Source organism: Myxine glutinosa, chromosome 10 (assembly GCF_964187855.1).
Source record: "Myxine glutinosa chromosome 10, kmMyxGlut1.1, whole genome shotgun sequence".
NCBI classification, from domain to species: Eukaryota; Metazoa; Chordata; class Myxini; order Myxiniformes; family Myxinidae; genus Myxine; species Myxine glutinosa.
This window is the reverse complement of record NC_136270.1, coordinates 16,919,420-16,939,865: the sequence shown is the minus strand read 5'-3', so window position 1 is coordinate 16,939,865 and position 20,446 is coordinate 16,919,420. Positions and strand designations below refer to the sequence as shown.

The following is a 20,446-nucleotide window of genomic DNA, read 5'->3' as shown; positions in this document are numbered from 1 at the left end:
TGACAGTTATATCCTTATTATGTGTATTAGCGTAAGGCTGTGTCTTCCATTAATTGAAAGTACTCCATTGCACCAGTGAAAGAGAATAGATCCCCTTTCCTTCCCATCCCCAAAATCTCCATCCAATATTACATCCCCTCTCGTCATTGCCGAGCCTCGATTGCCCATATTACCTCCCCTCCAATAACCGCCATTGACCACGAGGCTCGAGTCAGGGAAGAAAGGCGTGTCTCCACCTCGTCATAGAGGGGGAGGAGTGAACCAGCCCCGCTCGACCAACCATGAGCCAGGGGTTTGGCTACAGAGGGCGGAGGAAGAGCGGTCGGGGAGGTTCGCAAAGGTTGAGGGGCGGGGGCCTATATAACCCAAGGCAGGGGTGTGGCCAAAGGAGATGAGTTTTTACCGGCAGACACAAGGGAGCCCAAGCCGTGGACAGGAGTCAGAGAGATTCGCTTTTACAAGAGACTGGAAGAGTTGAGCTTTTACCAGAGACAAGACGGTTGAGCTTTTACAGAGAGGAGAGGGCCCGTCACGCCAAGGCTCCACCAAGCTCCGTGTTGGCTCCACCAAGCTCCGTGTTGGCTCCACCAAGCTCCGTGTTGGCTCCACCAAGCTCCGTGTTGGCTCCACCAAGCTCCGTGTTGGCTCCACCAAGCTCCGTGTTGGCTCCACCAAGCTCCGTGTTGGCTCCACCAAGCGTTCACCTCCAGCCATCCACCTCCTGCAATTCCCCGCGTGAGTCAGAGTCTTTTGTTTGTTCTGTCCTGGGTTAATTAAGTCTGTATAAGCTAGTATTTTCCCTGTGTCACCTGCGTCTTATGTGTTGTAAATAAACCTTGATTGCTTTCTTTTTGCTTGTGTGTAAATAGCCAATAAATTCAGTCGTATTTCCAAACCTTTCTTTGCCTTCTTTTTCCTCTTTGTATTGCGTCGTTTTCGTCTTTTCCCTCATTGAGCAGCTGGGGTGCGATACGGCCAAAGTCTGGGTGAATCGGGTGAGTTTTGTTAGGTCGCGGTCTTACACCACCGCTCGGTCTATAACATCTAACCGCGATCTATAACAATTGGTGTCGAGGAGTTGGATTCGGACCCGGGACTAAATTAGTTAGGCCCAAATTTTGGGAGGGAAAATCGATTCGGAGCGCGTACTGCGCTCGACGAAATTATAACGAAAAAAAAAATTGGATTTGTTTTACGAAACTCGAATTTTGCAAGTCGCGCTATGGCGGATCAAGACGGCTGGGGTCCGGTAGGGGAGAGTGAAGCAGGGTCGGTCCAGGACCAAATTGAGGGACGCGGGGAGAGCGAAGCAGTGAGGGCGGCAGGGTCGCAAAATAGCGTGGTCGCGCACGTGGGTGTAGCGGCACCAAATTTAGCCGCGGCCGTGGTCGCGGTAGCCGAACCCGAGATGCCAATGAATTGGAACCTGTTTATGAAACAGATGATGGCCTTTATGGTAAAAACAGACGATAATTTCAAAGGGATGGGAAACCAAATGGGGGTAATGAGGGACGAAGCGAGGGCTCGGAGTGAGCGATTGGGGGTAATGGGAAGCCAGATGGGGGTAATGAGGGACGAAGCGAGGGGTACTGGTGAGAAGGTAGACAAAAATTTTGAGGGGTTAGACAACGGGATAAAGGAGGTGAAAAATGGGTTAATGGGGGTAGAAAATAGAATGGCTGCCCAGGAGAATCAGATAGAGGGAGTGAAAAATGGGGTAGAGGGAGAGGAGATTAGAAGAGGTGTGAGTGAGGAGGTCGGAGGAGTGCGCGAGGAGGTGAGGCACTGTAAGGAGCACATGGAGAAGGAGGTGAGAAAGGGGACTGTAAAGTTACAAGGGGGCATAGAGGACCTGACGCAGGAGGTGGAGCAGCTGACGGTGGGACAAACGGAGTTAGTGGAGCAGGTTCAAAGGAACACTGCGGTATTAGGAGGGTTAAAAGCGACACAAAACGACATAAAAAACGACTTGATAGCGACAAAGAGGCAGTGTCAGACGGTACGTGAGGGACTGACAACGAGGTTGGACGAGGTGATAGAGGTAATGGAGACGAAGGACCGGCAGGTGAGGACGCACCTGGAAACGGTCAAGGTAGCCTTGGAGGACGAGCTTGAGGAGACGTACCGGGGAATGAAAGAGGTGAAGCAGAAACTAGAAGAAGTGGAAGAAGGGATGAGCGAAATTAAGAAGCGACGGAGAGGGGATAAGAAAGAAATAAAAGAGGAGATAAAAGAATTGGTCCAAAGTCTGTGTTTGGATCGTGATGATGTGCTCATTAACCGAATGAGGGATTCGCAGGTGATGGAGGAGAAGCGAAGAGGAAGAGGACCCGGTGTAAGTGGTGACCAATATGGTCGTGCGTATGATGCGCCAGGGGATTTAAGAAGCTTGGGGGTCGAGATAGACCCGGGTGTTCGTGAGAGGCCGTTGGTGAAGTGTGCGACAGGTCTGGTGTGCGAAAAAGGAGGTGTGCGAGAAAATCCGACTCTGGGGTGTGTGAGGAAAAAGTCCGTGCCAAGCAGTGAGGGTGTTGGCGAGAGTGAGTCGGTCGTAGCGCGTGTGCGAGGGAGCACATGGAAGCGCGGTGTGGTGAGTGTTACAGAGGGTGTAACGCAAGAGTGTGCGCGAGAAAGGTGTGTGACGGACAGGTGCATGAGGAAAGAGTGCGCTGTCAGAAGTAAGGAAGAGTGTCCACCTGTGGTGAGTGTTACAGAGGGTGTAACGGGAGAGTGTGCGCGAGAAAGGTGTGTGACGGACAGGTGCATGAGGAAAGAGTGCGCTGTCAGAAGTAAGGAAGAGTGTCCACCTGTGGTGAGTGTTACAGAGGGTGTAACGGGAGAGTGTGCACGAGAAAGGTGTGTGACGGACAGGTGCATGGGGAAAGAGTGCGCTGTCAAAGGCAAGGAAGAATGCACACCTGTGGTGAGTGTTACAGAGGGTGTAACGGGAGAGTGTGCGCGAGAAAGGTGTGTGACGGACAGGTGCATGAGGAAAGAGTGCGCTGTCAAGAGTAAGGGTGAGTGCGTTGTCACGAGTGGAGGTGAGAGTAGTGAGAGTGACAAGGAGAGTGAGCTGGTTGTGACAGGTGAGCGAGGATGTACACCTGGGATGGAAGGATGTACACCTGGAATGGTAGAGCGTGAGTGGGAATGCACGCTGGAGTTGGTGGTGAGGCACGTGGTTGGGTGTGCGAATGAGAGCACACCTGTGATTGTCACAGAGGAGGTGACCGAGGAAGGGGCGCGAAGAGGTGTATTGGTGAGGTGTGCGAGCAACGAATGTGTGCCAAAGTGTTCGGTGGTCAGGTGTGTGACCAAGGCTGTGAGTGGAATGGGTGTACCTGGGTGTGTAAGGAAAGGTACGAGGAGCATGGGCACGGCTGGATGTGTGAGCAAGGAACGGGCTGCGGGGTGTAAGCGTCCAGGTGAAGCATCGACGTTAGACGGGGTCGAGTTTAGAACGACTTATAGCCGAATCGGGCCCTCGGTGCGTGCCGGGCTTCGCGTGCCGCGAGAACCAGCGGGGATCCGAGCCACGGCGGGTTCGAAAGGACCGCCGTGCGCGATCCACGCTGGGCCTCGCGTGGGACGGCCGCGTCCGTGCTCCACTAGGCGGAGCGGGCAGCTGGATAGGAAGGGTCGTTATGGCGACCACTTTTTGTTGAGACGTGCCGGCAGGTCGAGATCGGGACATTGGATGGCTCCACGCCGAGGTGATGCGTGGGATCTCGGCCCGGGTAAGCCCCCGTCCCTGCACCGAGTGCCGGACGCATTCAGCCGCTGGCACAAAACAACCAGCATCCATTGCTTGGCTTTACGAAGCCGGGCTTTGGACAGGAATTGGCGCACCGAGAGGTATTAGTGAGTCGACTGGGTGATGAGGTTAGTGTTTTGGACCCAAAATTAGAGAAAAACAAAATTTGATGATTGGCAAGGGATTGGCAGATGATGGGCAGTGATTGGCAAATTTTTAATTTGTTGAAATTAGATGTGCAAAATTGGTAGTGAGAGACCCCCGATGTGGTGGGATGGCAAATCCACCATCCCTCACAGGGGGGGGCAAAGGAGTAATAGCTTATGGGGTGTATGGCAGTGAAAACTAGCCCGGGTGGGTTAGGATATTGTGTGTAGGGATCTAGAGAAGATGACCTTAGGTAACGTTAAGTTTAGTTAGTGACTGATACCTGTAGTGGGGACGCAGGTAGATTAGTGTGGATGATAATGACGTGGGAGCGCAATAGTTTAAAGGGACGACTGGGAAGCGCAAGTTTCAGAAGGGAGTAGTTAGCTGAGATGATGCCGTGTGTGTTTGAGGATGGAACAGGTGTGATTGCACAGGTGTGCAACTGGACAGGTGTGTGGAGCAGTGTGTGAGTAGTGAGTGTGTGGATCAGCGCGAATGCGCTTGGGGAGAGAAGGGTGCAGGTGGCACCAGGTGTGAGAGCACAGGTGTGCAGGTACAGGTGTGTGGAGAGAGTTGGAGTGAGTGGTACGGAGTGGTGTGCATGGTGCGAAGGTGTGGATGGGGGAAGAGTGGACCCCTTTCACGAGTACCCGGGGCGGGTAGTGTAAGTGTTAGGTAGAGGGTACAGGTAAATTGTGGTTGGATATTGGCACTTGTGGTGCGGTTGCAGAATGGTGTTGTGAATGGGTGCATTAGTGTTGTGGAAATGGCTGGGCGTGTAGCCTGTTAGTGCGTGTAGTTGGTTGGGCACTCCACCACTGTGAGGATGTCGGCCAGGTGAGGCCGCAGGTGGGCTCTGGGAGCCGGTAGAGTTGTGGATGGGGCCCGAGGATCCGGAGGACGGACCCGGGTAGCCCAGTGCCAGAGAGGGCACCGAGTGGGGAGAGCGCCAGAGAGGCCTTCCCCAGGTAGTTAGGTTAGGGTAAGGAGCAGGTAAGCTCGGAGGCAACTGCAGTGGTGGAGGTGTGCAGGTGGGTAGACCCGCTGGGAGAGGTACACGCCACAGCCCAGAAATTGTGCGAGGGCACCGGGAGATGAACCGGGGGAGTGAGACCCCAAATTGAAAAGCACCACAGTTTGGCCAATGGGAATTGGTTTTTAGAACCCATAGTGTAAGAGGGCCAATGGTTTGGCCAGAGAAAGACCCCGGGTAGTGTAAAGTGTGTTAAAATCATTTAGAGGATAGTTAGGATGAAGGATCTCCTCGCACCATCTGCATCCACTCACCTGAGGTGACAGGTACTCCGCACCATGCCATGTTTAATTATTTTTGATGCAAATGTTTTGGATTGTGAGACGCATCATGACGTGGGTGTGACATTGTGCTTTGATGTTCCATCTCTGCCTCCTTATGAGGATTGATGATGAATTTGGTGATGGCAAATTTTGAAGTAGAGGGATTGTGGTGACGAATTTGGTATAGGGGAAATATGGGGAAGACGTGACAGTAGTGACGAATTGGTAATGTGTAGGTTTTGTACATATGGGGTAAGGGCAAGGGTGGGCTAGGTAACAGGGGGGTGACGTACGGTAGGGACGAGCTTTCTCACTTCGCCCTCCGTACGCATTTCGCCTTGCATTGCCTTATTGATGTGTACCCTTGTGACCTTACCCCTCGCTCAATTGTCTTTCCCCTTTTGTCTCCCACATGACCTGTGCGCCGAGGGGAGCGTGCGTGGGTCGGCCATTGTGCGCCCGAAATTCCCAGAACCAGCTGTCTGCATCGATGCACCACATTATGGACCACATGCCTGTGGCCGAGCACCACTTATGGACCCCATGGGTTGGGGCATAGCCCCTCTGCTGGAACCGGCCAAGAGGGCCCGAAATCTTGCTGGCGGACCTTGGCCACAGGGCACCGATGCCCCACAGGTGAACCACACATAGTCGGCCCTGTGGGCCATAAATAAAAGAAAATAAAAAAGGGACACATTGGGCACACTTTATTGAAAATAGGCCGCCAGTAAGCAAAGAAAAATGAAAATGACAACATCTGGAAGACAAATAATAATCACCAGCAGGGGGAGCCGAAGAGCAAGAGACACCTGCAGGGTTAGGGGTTGTTGATTTTATTTTTATTGAACATTCATTGAACAATGGTGACTGCACCGATTGGTGCTTGGGTGTGTATTGGTGCGTTATTGGGTGCGTTCATGGTGCGTCGATGCAGAGCAGACTGTCTCCCCCCAGAAAGAACAATTGCAGGTCCTGGGTTAGTTTTGTAAATAAAAATAGCGTCAGTGTAAATAATGCTCCCCACCGTCAGTGTTTAGTTTGAAGACCATTCCGCAATTCGGTTAACTGTGGGCGTAAGTCTGTTAGGCAGGGTGCAATGGACCAGCGGGACACATTTATTTATGTTTTAAAACTGTCGCACTCAGGGTCAGGTTAAAAGTAGAGGGAACTACACCTACGTGCCACACTAAGGTAAAAGTAATAGGCCCGGGACGTGCCTAAGGGGAGGAGGGTGCAGTGTTGTGGATATGAGAATGTTTTTTTTATTTTGTTGTTGTGGTAAAATGTTGTTGTAAAAGGTTGTTGTAAAATATCACCCCTCCTCCCTCCGTTTGTGGTTGTATAAAGGTCAAAGGGCGTTTCCGTAGTTAGTCCATAAAACATACATGCAGGACACGATATATCCTTTCTTTTGACAGTTATATCCTTATTATGTGTATTAGCGTAAGGCTGTGTCTTCCATTAATTGAAAGTACTCCATTGCACCAGTGAAAGAGAATAGATCCCCTTTCCTTCCCATCCCCAAAATCTCCATCCAATATTACATCCCCTCTCGTCATTGCCGAGCCTCGATTGCCCATATTACCTCCCCTCCAATAACCGCCATTGACCACGAGGCTCGAGTCAGGGAAGAAAGGCGTGTCTCCACCTCGTCATAGAGGGGGAGGAGTGAACCAGCCCCGCTCGACCAACCATGAGCCAGGGGTTTGGCTACAGAGGGCGGAGGAAGAGCGGTCGGGGAGGTTCGCAAAGGTTGAGGGGCGGGGGCCTATATAACCCAAGGCAGGGGTGTGGCCAAAGGAGATGAGTTTTTACCGGCAGACACAAGGGAGCCCAAGCCGTGGACAGGAGTCAGAGAGATTCGCTTTTACAAGAGACTGGAAGAGTTGAGCTTTTACCAGAGACAAGACGGTTGAGCTTTTACAGAGAGGAGAGGGCCCGTCACGCCAAGGCTCCACCAAGCTCCGTGTTGGCTCCACCAAGCTCCGTGTTGGCTCCACCAAGCTCCGTGTTGGCTCCACCAAGCTCCGTGTTGGCTCCACCAAGCTCCGTGTTGGCTCCACCAAGCTCCGTGTTGGCTCCACCAAGCGTTCACCTCCAGCCATCCACCTCCTGCAATTCCCCGCGTGAGTCAGAGTCTTTTGTTTGTTCTGTCCTGGGTTAATTAAGTCTGTATAAGCTAGTATTTTCCCTGTGTCACCTGCGTCTTATGTGTTGTAAATAAACCTTGATTGCTTTCTTTTTGCTTGTGTGTAAATAGCCAATAAATTCAGTCGTATTTCCAAACCTTTCTTTGCCTTCTTTTTCCTCTTTGCATTGCGTCGTTTTCGTCTTTTCCCTCATTGAGCAGCTGGGGTGCGATACGGCCAAAGTCTGGGTGAATCGGGTGAGTTTTGTTAGGTCGCGGTCTTACACCACCGCTCGGTCTATAACATCTAACCGCGATCTATAACAATATACTTATACCAAGTTTGGTCAAAATCCCACCATCAGTTCACAAGTTAGAACAGTAACAGAATTTTTACTTCATGGGACCTCTAACCTTTGACTTAGTGATTCCATAATCTAATCAGTTCATGTTTACATCATTATACTTACTTGTACCATATGTTTGATTTAAACCCATTAAGCTGTTCTCAGGTTATCACATTTTTACCTGACATGACCTCTGACCTCTTGACCCCAAAATGGAATCCGTTTATCTTTGGTATAATTATATATTATGATGCAAGTTTGGTGAAAATCCCATGACTGGTTCACAAGTTAGCTAGGTAACAGAATTTTTACCTGACGGGATGTCTGACATTTGACCTCTTGACCCCAAAATCGAATCAGTTGATCTTTACATCATAGTCCAGTGGAATTTCAGAAAAGCATGTTTTGCAGTATGGATGACGTTTTATGGTCGATTCTGGTACTATGGCATGTCCTGACCAGGAATCAGCCGGGTGCCACTTTGGCACTCTTGGGGAAAATTTTTTACGGGCCAAAAACAAAATGGCCGCCAGGCGACTATGTCGCCGATCATAAATACCCCATAACTTCCTTATTATTGGTGCTAGAAAGTTAATCTTGGTGTCTACACCTATGTTTTCAGGGTCCAGGAAGCCATTTATACCATCTAATTTATCATTGTCACTTCCCTACAGCATGATATTGCCGGCATGAACAATATTTATACTAAATTATGCATGTATAATGGTGGTGGTTCACTAACATTGATCTCTTTCTGTCCTAACAGGTATATATAACAGCACGACCAATGATGGATGGCAGATGCTTCTTTGACTGTACAAATGATTCTCCTAATCTTATAAACTGTGGTGTTGGTAGAGTAGAAACTGTTAGAAACTGAAGCATCAGGCGTGGTGATGGGTTAATTAATAAACTCGCTGGAGTTGATTTGATCAGATGTCACAAGAATTGTGTATCTATATATACATCAGCACATCACATAAAAAGATTTCTATCCAGGCAGAAAGATGACAATCTAGGAACTGATGAAGTTATTCCCCACAAAAAATCTCGCAGATCAGGGACAACAGACTTCAACTTCAAAGAACATTGCTTGTTCTGTGGCGAGAGATGTATAACATTGTATCCAGCTCCCGGCATCCTGATAGATGGAGAAAAGCAATCCAGTGTCGAACAGCAAATCACTTCAAGCAGAACATATTACTTACCTGTGATGTTCGCAATGATTGTCTAGCAGATGAAGTCCGAGTTCGAGTTAGTGGTGCGGTTTCAGATTTGCATGCTGCTGATGGGCAGTATCATGATGATTGTTATAAGCTCTTCATGAATCACAAGAATATACAAGCAACTGCTAACTCCACAAAAAAATTTCCACAACCAGATGATTCTGCCTTTGATGCCATGATTGAAGAAATGTCAGTAAATAAGTATGTATGGAACTCTCTTGAAATTCAAGATACATACACTAATCATGGAGGTACCGTACAACCATGTCGCAAGCTCATTGATCGATTAGTTAATCACTTTGGTGATTATCTCCTTGTGCTCTCAGGTAATGGAGTTGCGAGTATACTCGTCTTCCGCAGCAAAGCTCCTCATCTCCTCAAACTTGTTGACGATAACGCTGATGTTGATGTGACACCCATTGCCAAAACAATCAAGAAAGAGTGTTCAGAAAGATCAGCTGACCGAGACACGTACAAAACTCGACTATTGCTGGAAGATGCCTCTGAAGCATGTAGTGATCTACTTCTAAACTTGCTTGCTGAATTGTCACCCAAATTGGATCACACAAACACGGCTCTACTGATAGGCAACACCATAACTAGTGTTCTAACCAACAGACCAACAACACTACAGATAACTCTTGGAACTATCCTGAGGGGAAAATCACTCATCGAACAGTGCTCAGAATTTGGCATAACATGTTCATACGATGAGGTCCTACGATTTAAGAAATCTGTGGCCCATGCTGCCTCAAGAGACAAACACCTTCAAGGATTGATGGACAGTAAGGTTGGTCGAGTTCAAACAGTTGCTGACAACTTTGACGCAAACATAGCATCACCAAATGGACTCAAATCAACACATTCACGAGCCTTGCTTCTAACCCAACTTCAGGAGTGGACAGATGATATCCAAGTGTCAGACAGTCCAACAATCAGAAGGCCACGAAAAGAGGAACTGAAAGAAGAACCTACACTACCAGTAGATATAAAAGCTACATCTGAAGCTACATCATTCATATCCATGTGCTATGGCTCAAAGTATGATGGAGACATGTAAGAGATGCGTTATGCTGTCTACACAACAACAACAACAACAACAACAGCAACATGCATTTTAAGGCCATTTTCCCTGCTAGAGCGGGGGTTAGCCTTGCGGTCCCCATGACAATCTTCTCCATCTTGCCCTATTTTCTGCATCTCTCCTTGTTAACCCCCTTGCCCGCATTTCTTCTTCCACCATCTTTAGCCAAGTCTTTCTCGGTCTTCCCCATCTTCTACTTCCTTCTACATTCATTTCCATCACTCTTCTCAACCAGTCACTTTCATCCTTCCTCAACACATGACCAAACCATCTCAACCTGTTCCTCTTCACAGCATAAATCACAGGCTCTATTCCCATAATCTTTCGCAATTCATCATTTGTCTTCCTCTCTCTCAACGATACTCCGCACATCCATCGAACCATTCGCATTTCCACCCTTTCCAACCTTCGTTGCTGCTCTACGTTCATTACCCATGTCTCGCTCCCATAAATCATAACACTTCTCACACATGCAGCATACACCTTTCCCTTCAGCTTCAACGACACTCCCCTCATCATCAGCACGCCACTCAGTTCCCGAAACTTCTTCCATGCACATCTCACTCCAGCAACCGTTGCTGAGTCTGATCCACCTTCTCCATTCAGCATGTCTCTGAGGTAGCAAAATGTTTTCACACCTTTCAGCTTCACGCCGTCTCCAAGATCCAACTCAACATTTCCTCCATCTGCAGCTCCCTCTGTGCACACCTTACATTTGAATGCAGCTGCCACACTGGTTAATGACCCTCTCAGACCACTACATTTTTGATGAACCCACTCAGCGCACATTGTACATTGAATGGAGTTCACTACGACACCCTTCCTGCACACAGCACAGGACCACTTCCCAGTTCTTTCCACCTCACCACATGCTTTACCACTTGCCATCACCTTTGTCTTTCCGATATTCACCTTCAGACCTTTTGTCTCCATTCATTCCTTCCACTTGTTCATCTTTTCCTTCAGTCCATCCATACTTTCGGCAATCAACACCAGATCATCTGCATACAACAACTCCCACGGTAAACCCTCCTTTACGTTCTGAGCCAGCACCTCCATCACAGCTACAAATAGTAGTGGACTTAGTACCGACCCCTGATGCACTCCAACCTTCACCTCAAACTCACCACTGTTCCCGTCCTTCGTCCTTACAGCTGTGCGCGCTCTTTTGTACATTGCCTTCACTACTCTGATCAACCATTCCTCCACTCCTAACTTCCTCAATGCCCATGCCAATACTTTGCGTGGAACCCTATCGAATGCTTTCTCCAGATCAACAAACCCAAGAAACAACATCTTCCTCTTCTCCATGTACTTCTCCTGCAACTGCCTCACAATAAAAAGCGCGTCTGTCGGTCCTCTTCCTGGCATAAATCCAAACTGCATTTCGTCGATCTTCACTTTCTTCCTTATCCTCCTCTCCAACACCCTTTCCAATACCTTCATTCCATGCTCCAATAACTTTATCGCTCGGTACGAGCCACACTCCAGAGGGTCACCTTTCCCCTTGTATAGAGGGACGAGGGTACTCATTTCCCAATCCACTGGAATGCGCCCTCTTTCACCACCAGATTACAGATCTCTGTCATTCTCTTCACACCCCAACTTCCTGCTGCCTTCAACATATCTCCCACAACTCCCGTCGGCCCTCCCGCTTTTCTACTCTTCATTGCTTTTATCGCTTCCTCAACTTCCTTCTCAGTTATCTTCTCTGCCGGTCCTAAAACTGGGTTACTCTCTATGTTGCCATCCCATTCATTCTCTGTATTCAACAGCATTTCCATATATCTTTTCCATCTTCCTTTAATTCCATCTGGGTCCACAACGATTTGTCCCACTTCATCCTTCAAGCAACTCACCCCCATCACATCACACCTCTCTTTCGCTATCTGCTTTGCAATCCTGAATACTGCTCTCTGACCCTCTTCCGAATGCAAGCGTTCTCCGAACATTTTCCTACATGCCTCCTGCGCCTTTGCTTCCTCTTTCTTTGCAGCCTTCTTGGCTGCCTTATAACTTTCAGGCTCTGCTGTTTCTGCTCCCGTACCCTTCGCCTTCTGCCACTCCTTGAACTTCTTCCTCTTCTCATCAATCCTCTTTCCAACTTCATCATCCCACCATCATGTTTCCGAGTGCCTCGGTGGTCCTTTTGTCCATCCACATACCTCACCAACGGCTCCCAACAGACGAGCTTTCATTGACATCCAACCACTTTCAAGCTCAACCACATCATCCTCTACCCTACTCAGCCTCTCTTTTGATGCCTCCCTTACTGTCACCTCTTTCAACCTCCACACCTTCATTCTCGGTTGGTACTTCACCCGCCGAGCTCTCCTCGCACCTTTCACCCTTATGTCGCAGACAACCAAGTGGTGCTGTGAAACAGCCTCCTCCCTCGGGATCACCTTTGTGTCCCAGAGGTGCACCCTATCTCGCCTACGCACCATCAGGTAGTCAACGGTTGTCGTCGACCCACCTGACGTGTATGTAACAAGCTTATTATCCTCTTTCTGGAACTGAGTATTACAAATCAACAAATCAGCTCCATCAGCAAACTCCAAAATCCTTTCACCTTCTCCATTTCTCACACCATATCCGTAACCCCCATGAACTCCCTCAAAACCATCCATACTCCTTCCCACATGTCCATTTAGGTCTCTTCCTACCACAACAACTTCCTCATCTTTCACGTTTTCCATCAGCTTCTCTATCGCACACCAGAACTTGTCCTTCTCTTCATCGCTCCGACCAACCTGCGGAGCATATCCCAAGATGACGTTCACCAAGAGCTTTCCAATCATCATTTTCACCATCATCAACCTATCACTCACTCTAGTCACACTCACCACACTGTCTACAAACTCCTCAGAAAACAGGACACCAACACCATTCACGCCCTCCAGGCACCCTTGCCACACAAACTTGTATTTCTGTCCCTGCCTACCCTTCACCATTCTCACACCACTTCCCTTCCATCTCGTCTCTTGCACGTTATGCTGTCTGGTCGACAAAAATGACAAACATGAAAATATCCAGTGCTCCAAAGCTAAAGTCTCTGCCACCCACTTCAGATGCCTCCACTGAGCATGTCTACCGTACCCACTATCAGACTATCATCTGGAAATCTTCACTCTCAAGTGTGCCGCCTGCAGCAGCAGATCCTGTACAGTATGGATGGACCAGGAAGGAGGACAAGAAGTTGTTTCCAGTGATGCTACCTGATGATGTTTCTCCTGCTCCACTCGAGGTGCTACAGATGTGGATGATCAAATGTGGCTGTGCTTCAGCACGTCTATGTTCCACCGGTAGATGTATTGTGTGGTTGCCCAGATGTCATGTTCCATGTTCTGCAATTGTCATGCTGGAGCAGAATGTAACAATGATCACACCAGAACCATATCATCACAGGACGATGATGAAGACGTCTGAAGGACTTGTCTAAATTAATGTATTTTACAACTGGGCGAAATGATTGGTTAAATGGTACTTACCGTGTTTAGTTTTAATCTATTGATATTATGATGTATCGGATACCTGTAAATTTTAATGAGTGATACAAGTTCATTCAATATTGTGTATCGGTAGGATGAATGAATTGGTATGAATTCGTATTCCGTCCAACATTCTGTTCTATTGTTGAGTTGGTATAATACTCTGTTCATGAACAATGTGATGTTTCATTCGCTGTATGTATTGATATGACTGATCAGTATTATCTGTAGGTGTTATTAGTATGGCTATGTCTTCGTGTTAATTTTGTTAAGGACAGTTAATAGCTACTGGTGGTTGCCAAGGTTGATAAATTGTACTTACCGGCTGAATTTCAATAAAGGAATGAATTTGTGAATAAAGTTTCAAATTTTTCTCGCAATATATTTTAGCTTAGGTGCAAATTTGTTTATTTCTAGTGTAGTTATGGGTAATCGTAGTGCATAAATGGCTTCCTGGACCCTGAAAACATAGGTGTAGACACCAAAATTCACTTTCTAGCACCAATAATAAGGAAGTTATGGGGTATTTATGATCAGCAACATATTCGCCCGGCGGCCAATTTGATTTTTGGCCTGTAAAATATTTTCCCCAAGGCTGCCAAAGTGGCACCCGGCTGATTCCTGCTCAGGACATGCCATAGTACCATAATCAACAATAAAACATCATCCATACCTCGAAACACGCTTGGGCTCCCGAATCCCATTTGGAAACTGGACTATCATTACACATACCTGTACCAAGTTTGAATTAGATCCTTTCAGCCATTCTCAGGTTATAAACCTCTTACAGACTTTGACCTCTTGACTCCAAAATCAAATCAGTTCATCTTTACATCATAATACGGTGCATACTTGTACCAATTTTGATCAGAATCCCATCACTGGTTCACGAGTTATCACGGTAACAGGATTTTTTACCTAACATGACCTCTGACATTTGGCCTTTGTGCTATGGATAATGTCAGCATTCCTGAAAAGCAACTGCAGGTTAACATCAGGAGTCTCATGGTGCAGAGAATTAGTACTTCATTCCAAGCTAGCACCACCACATGAAGGTTAAAAACTACTTTTTAACCATTTTTGTGATAAATTTCGAAGATTTTCTCCCCAAAAGCTCTCAACGAGGATTGCAACAGGTACTGTGTTACCAATCAAACACAAGGACATCTTGGCACGCCGACAATACCACTTGTGAGCCCCCGATAGCGCATCTTAATGGGCTTCAGATGTGGTCTGCAAGTTGGATTATTCTTGTTGGCATTCTGTCAAGATATTTCCCTTGAGGCTGATCTCCCACAAGGATAGTTATGCATCAAGGTTTACAAAAACCTAAGTAAACACCCAAATGCACTTTACGTAGAGTGCCCATTGTCACCAAAAATAGATCAAACAAAACATTTAACCAAACAAACACTTGTACAGCAATCAATGAATAATATCAACGTTTAGGCCATGTGTGAAGCAATCAGAAAACAAACAGCAGGTGGATTTAAAGAAATACGACTAAAATCTTCCATTTTTTGCTTTGGAAAAGAAATGCTGAAATACAGAAGGATCGACAAACTTGATGTTCAAAACTTGAAGTGCAATGACAAACTTGATGTTCAATCAACCCATACTTTATAATTATATCGCTATGCACAAAGGAAATAGGCAGGCAGAGCGGAAGCATCATCACAATTATTTTAGAGGTGGTACTGGAAAAGTAGACATTTGCTTGTACAAAGCAGCAATCCAGACTCTGGTGTGTGGCAGTACCTGAGTAGTGAGGGCTCAGGCATTCCTGGATCAGCTCCTTTCCGAAACCCTAATGGAGAAAATAAAATAGAGGGTGTGTAACAAAACAAGAGTAAAACCAGCAAATGGTTCAAATAAAGGATACGAGCATGGAAGAGTTTGAAGCACAACCAACATGGACAAGTGACCAATCAACATCACAGCAATAAGAATCTTCAATCATTTGACCAACAAATCAACAATATTAACCAAGGGTCTTGTAAAAATCTTAATTGTTGTGGCGAAAACAAAAGCAAAGAGTATACTGTATACCTTTTTAAAGATGAACAAGCGTTACGCCTGGGTCCCCGGTCGTTGAAGTGATGCGAGTTGACAAAGTGGAAGACGCAAGGCGGCCATCTTGGATTTTGACGTGGCGACCCAATTTTCAATAGCGTTCTCCCTTATGCGTAGGTACACCCACACACCAGATTAGAAGTTAGTCGTTCGTTTATTTTTCAAGATATTTCGCTCACAAGGTTCAGACATATATATGGTGGCGGCCATCTTGGATTTTGACGTGGCGACCCAATTTTCAATAGCGTTCTTCCTTATGCCTAGATACACCCACACACCAGATTATAAGTTAGTAGTTAGTTTATTTTTCAAGATATTTCGCTCACAGGGTTCAGACATATATAGGGTGGCGGCCATCTTGGATTTTGACGTGGCGACCCAATTTTCAATGGCGTTCTTCCTTATGCCTAGATACACCCACACACCAGATTAGAAGTTGTTACTTCACTTATTTTTCAAGATATTCCGCTCACAAGGTTCAAACATACATGGTGGTGGCCATCTTGGATTCTGACGTGGATTGCACCCACACACCAAATTAGAATTCGGTCCTTCGCTTACGCACGCACGTACGAACGCCCACACGCACGCACGGACGGACGGACGGACGCACACACGGACGGAGGGGAAAACCATAGTCCCCCTTTCGCTCCACGGTGTGACGGGGGACAAAAACTCTGACTCAACATGGGACTCGAACCAAGGGCCTCCATCACTTTCACGGTGACAGCCCACTGCGCTATCGAGCCAATTCAAAATCTCCTCAGAAATTTTCCACACGAAACACTGCGAGCTTTACGTGCCTGCTTGGCAGACCCCGGATGTGAGCGTAATTACATGTATGCGTATGTATGTGTATGCAAGTATATGAAGAAGTGCATAAGAGATTAACTCATCTTCAATTTTTTCATCTACAATATATGTATACACATACATGTCAAAAGTCTTGCAGCTCAGGATTCATATTGTAAAGAATAGCACACCGAGCAGTAAAATAATTTTAAATTCTTTATTAATCACCTGACGTTTCGAGAGCAAACTAGTTCTCTTCCTCAGAGGTGTTGAGTGTGGTGTGGTGGTGAAACCGTTAAGTTCCGTTGGGGACAGTTCACGTCATGGATTGGTCCAAGTCCTTGCCAATCACAGAGGACAACACTCAATCTAATACTTGCTGCGGTACGTGGACAACACATTCGTGATCACAAAGAAGGCGGTTGTTGACAGTTTCCACACAAAGATAAATTCAACATGGCCAGCAATACAATTCACATGTGAAGTAGAACAAGCTGGGTCTCTGCCATTCCTGGATGTACATCTTTCCAAGGATGGAAACGGCAAGCTACACAAGCAGGTGTTCCGTAAACCTACTAACACAGACAAAGTATTGGATTACCGTAGTGGCCATCCCACCTGCCACAAAATAAGTTGTGTTCGCAGCTTAGCAGATCATGCAAAAACACATTGCAGTGACCGTGAACAACGCCGGATGGAAATGCTGCACGTCACTCAACTAGAACTAGAAAACCACGACCCAAATGCATTTATCAAATCTTGTCACTGGAAATCCAACTACGGCAACAACAATCCAACCACACCTCTACACACGGTGGCACTTCCATACATACAACACGCTTATGAAACCACAAGCCGCATTCTACGTGAATACAACATCAACATCACCCACAAACCACAAACATCCTTAATAGCACAGCTGTCAAAGCCAAAAGAGCAGGTGAACAAATTTGACAAAGAGAATGTCATCTACATTCTACAACATACAATGTGAAGATTGTGAAGCCAAGCATGGAGGCCAAACATCCAAATGCTTAACCACAAGGCCAACTGAACACCAACATGCTGTAAGACGACAAGACAGGTTGTCATTGGTTGCGACACACACACACACACACACACACACACACACACACACACACACACACAACACACACACACTCACAGAATCAGACCATGATCTTTGAGAGTGAACCGCGAGATTATCGAGGCCTGGTACTCTGATGAAAACTCCATCAACCGACACATGGACTTACATCCTACATACAAAGCACGACTTACATCCCACGCAATCAATTACAACATCAACAAGCGTTACGCCTCGGTCCCCCGTCGGTGAAGTGATGCAAGTTGACAAAGTGGAAGATGCAAGGCGGCCATCTTGGATTTTGACGTGGCGACCCAATTTTCAATAGCGTTCTTCCTTATGTGTAGATACACCCACACACCAGATTAGAAGTTAGTCGTTCGTTTATTTTTCCAAGATATTTCGCTCACAAGGTTCAGACATTTATATGGGGGTGGCCATCTTGGATTTTGACGTGGCGACCCAATTTTCAATAGCGTTCTTTCTTATGTCTAGATACACCCACACACCAGATTAGAAGTTGGTACTTCGCTTATTTTTCAAGATATTCCGCTCACAAGCTTCAGACATACATGGCGGTGCCCATCTTGGATTTTGACGTGGGTTGCACCCACACACCAAATTAGAATTCGGTCCTTCGCTTACGCACGCAGGCACGCACGCCCGTACGCGTTTTGACTTTTTCAACATATTTCAACATATAGCTATTTGATCTTCATTTCAACAATATTGATAGATAAAGGTGAGATAATATAACAAATATCATGAAACATTTACATTTTGTAGTCCATTGTATAATTTAAATAAACATAAATGCAAATTTCGCATGTGGAAAAAGTAAGTACACCCTTGGCTCTAATAGGTGGTATTGCCCCCTTTGACAGAAACAACCTCAAGTAGGCGTTTCTTATAACTGTCTACAAGTCTCTGACATCGATTGGGAGAAATGTTTGCCCACTCCTCCATGCAGAATTCTTTCAGCTGTGCGATGTTTGAGGGTTTCTTGCATGCACAGCCCGTTTCAAATCCCCCCACAACATCTCGATGGGATTTAGATCCGGGCTTTGATTTGGCCATTCCAGAACCCTCCACTTCTTTCTTTTCAGCCATTCCTTGGTGGATTTACTGGTATGTTTTGGGTCATTGTCATGTTGCAAGGTCCACCTTCGGTTGAGCTTCAGCTTTCTGACAGATGGCCTCACATTATCCTCAAGCACCCTCTGGTACAATGAAGAATTCATAAAGGATTCTATGACGGAGAGCTGCCCAGGCCCTGATGCAGCAAAGCTGCCCCAAACCATAATATTTCCACCACCATACTTTACAGTTGGTATCAGGTTCTTGTGGTCAAATGCTGTCTTTGGTTTTCACCAAACATGTCTTCTGGTACAGTGGCAAAATACCTCTACCTTTGACTCATCAGTCCAGAGCACATTGTTCCAGAAGTGCTGGTCTTTGCCTAGGTGTTCATTGGCAAACTTTATTCTTGCCCTGATGTTCTTTCTGGACAGCAAAGGTTTCCTCCTGGCACACCTCCCATGTAGATCAAATTTGTGCAGCCTCTTTCTAATGGTAGACTTGTGCACTTTGACATCAACAGTGGCAAGAGCTACCTGTAGGTCCCGTGATGACATTCTGGGGTGCTTAGAGACTTCTTTCAGCATCTTGCGGTCTGCTCTCGGGCTGAACTTGCTGGGGCGGCCTGGCCTTAACAAGTTGGCAGTTGTTTGGAATCTTCTCCACATGTAGATGATCTTACGGACAGTCGAATGATTGATTTCATATTGTTTGGAGATCTTTTTAAATCCCTTCCCAGACTCGTAGGCATCTATAACCTTCTTTCTGAAGGTGTCAGAGAGCTCTTTTGATCTAGGCATGGTGACGCCGCACAATTGAACAACAAAGAGCGAGCCAAACTAAATGTCTGAGGTTTAAATAAGACAGGCTCCTCCAAGATCCTCTCCAACGATGTTCTAATCATTTGCACCTGAGCTGGTGCACCTGATTCTAATTTTAGGGATTTGAAGTAGTGATAAATGTAGGGGTGTACTTACTTTTTCCACATGCTAAATTTGCATTCATGTTTATTTAAATTATACAATGGAATACAAAATGTAAATGTTTCATGATATTTGTTATATTATATCACCTTTATCTATCAATATTGTTGAAATGAAGATCAAATAGCTGTACGTTGAAATATGTTGAAAAAGTCAAAACTTTACATGGCGTGTACTTACTTTTTCACATGACTAAGTATTCAGACCCTTTTTTTTTCTTTCTTTTTTTTCTTTTTTGTATACTGAATCGAGGCTCGTGAAAGAGCTGACATTTACTTCACAAACAAATCAACCAGACAAACAAAATATATAAAAAGAGGGAGCGGAAGACAAGAGAATGGGAAGCACGCAAACACTTGAGAGCACACAACATTTAAGAGCAGGGAGATGTGTGGGAGGGAGAGGGCTTGGGGGGAGGAGGCGTGGGAAGGGGGGGGGGGGGGTGGGAGAAGTATAAAACACAAGGACACCAAGGATTTCTAGGACAGAAGTTGGTATTTCAAAAAGTGGAATTGGGGTGAAATTATCGGGGATAGAAAAGATCAAGGTTTTGGATGGGGGAAGATAAGAGATGGTGGTGAACAGCTGTTTTAAAGACCTGGAGGGTGGTGGGATTGAAGAGAGTGAGGGAGTTTGTTCCAGAGGCGGGAGAAAAGAGGAATGAAGGAGTGAAGGTGAGCAGAGAGTCTTGATTTTGGCAGTTTAACCATAAGAGGGTTGCAGGCAGATCTTGTGCGACCTGTAGGAATATTTGCGGGACAGCGCCCAGAGAGAGCTGGGGGGGGGCAAGGCCAGAGAAGAGTCAGTAGAAGACGGAAAGACCACCAACCTGCCTGCGTTGAGTGAGTGAGAGGCCCTTGGAGTTAGCTTCATCGCGGGAGATTCCAATGATTCTGAATGCTTTGCTTTCAACAGCGTGAAGACGAGCTAGGTGTGAGGCAGGAGCACCAGCCCAGAG

At 46.6% G+C, this 20,446-nt stretch overlaps 1 protein-coding gene across 1 annotated transcript in view; it reads right to left on the bottom strand.

The window, feature by feature from the left end:
- Positions 1-20,446, bottom strand: part of TOMM7 (translocase of outer mitochondrial membrane 7) — a 60,045-nt gene that overhangs the window by 24,597 nt on the left and 15,002 nt on the right. The window contains exon 2 of the mRNA XM_068126958.2: positions 15,235-15,283. Within this exon, the coding sequence (XP_067983059.2) occupies positions 15,235-15,283 (49 nt within the window). The remainder of the gene's footprint in view (positions 1-15,234; positions 15,284-20,446) is intronic.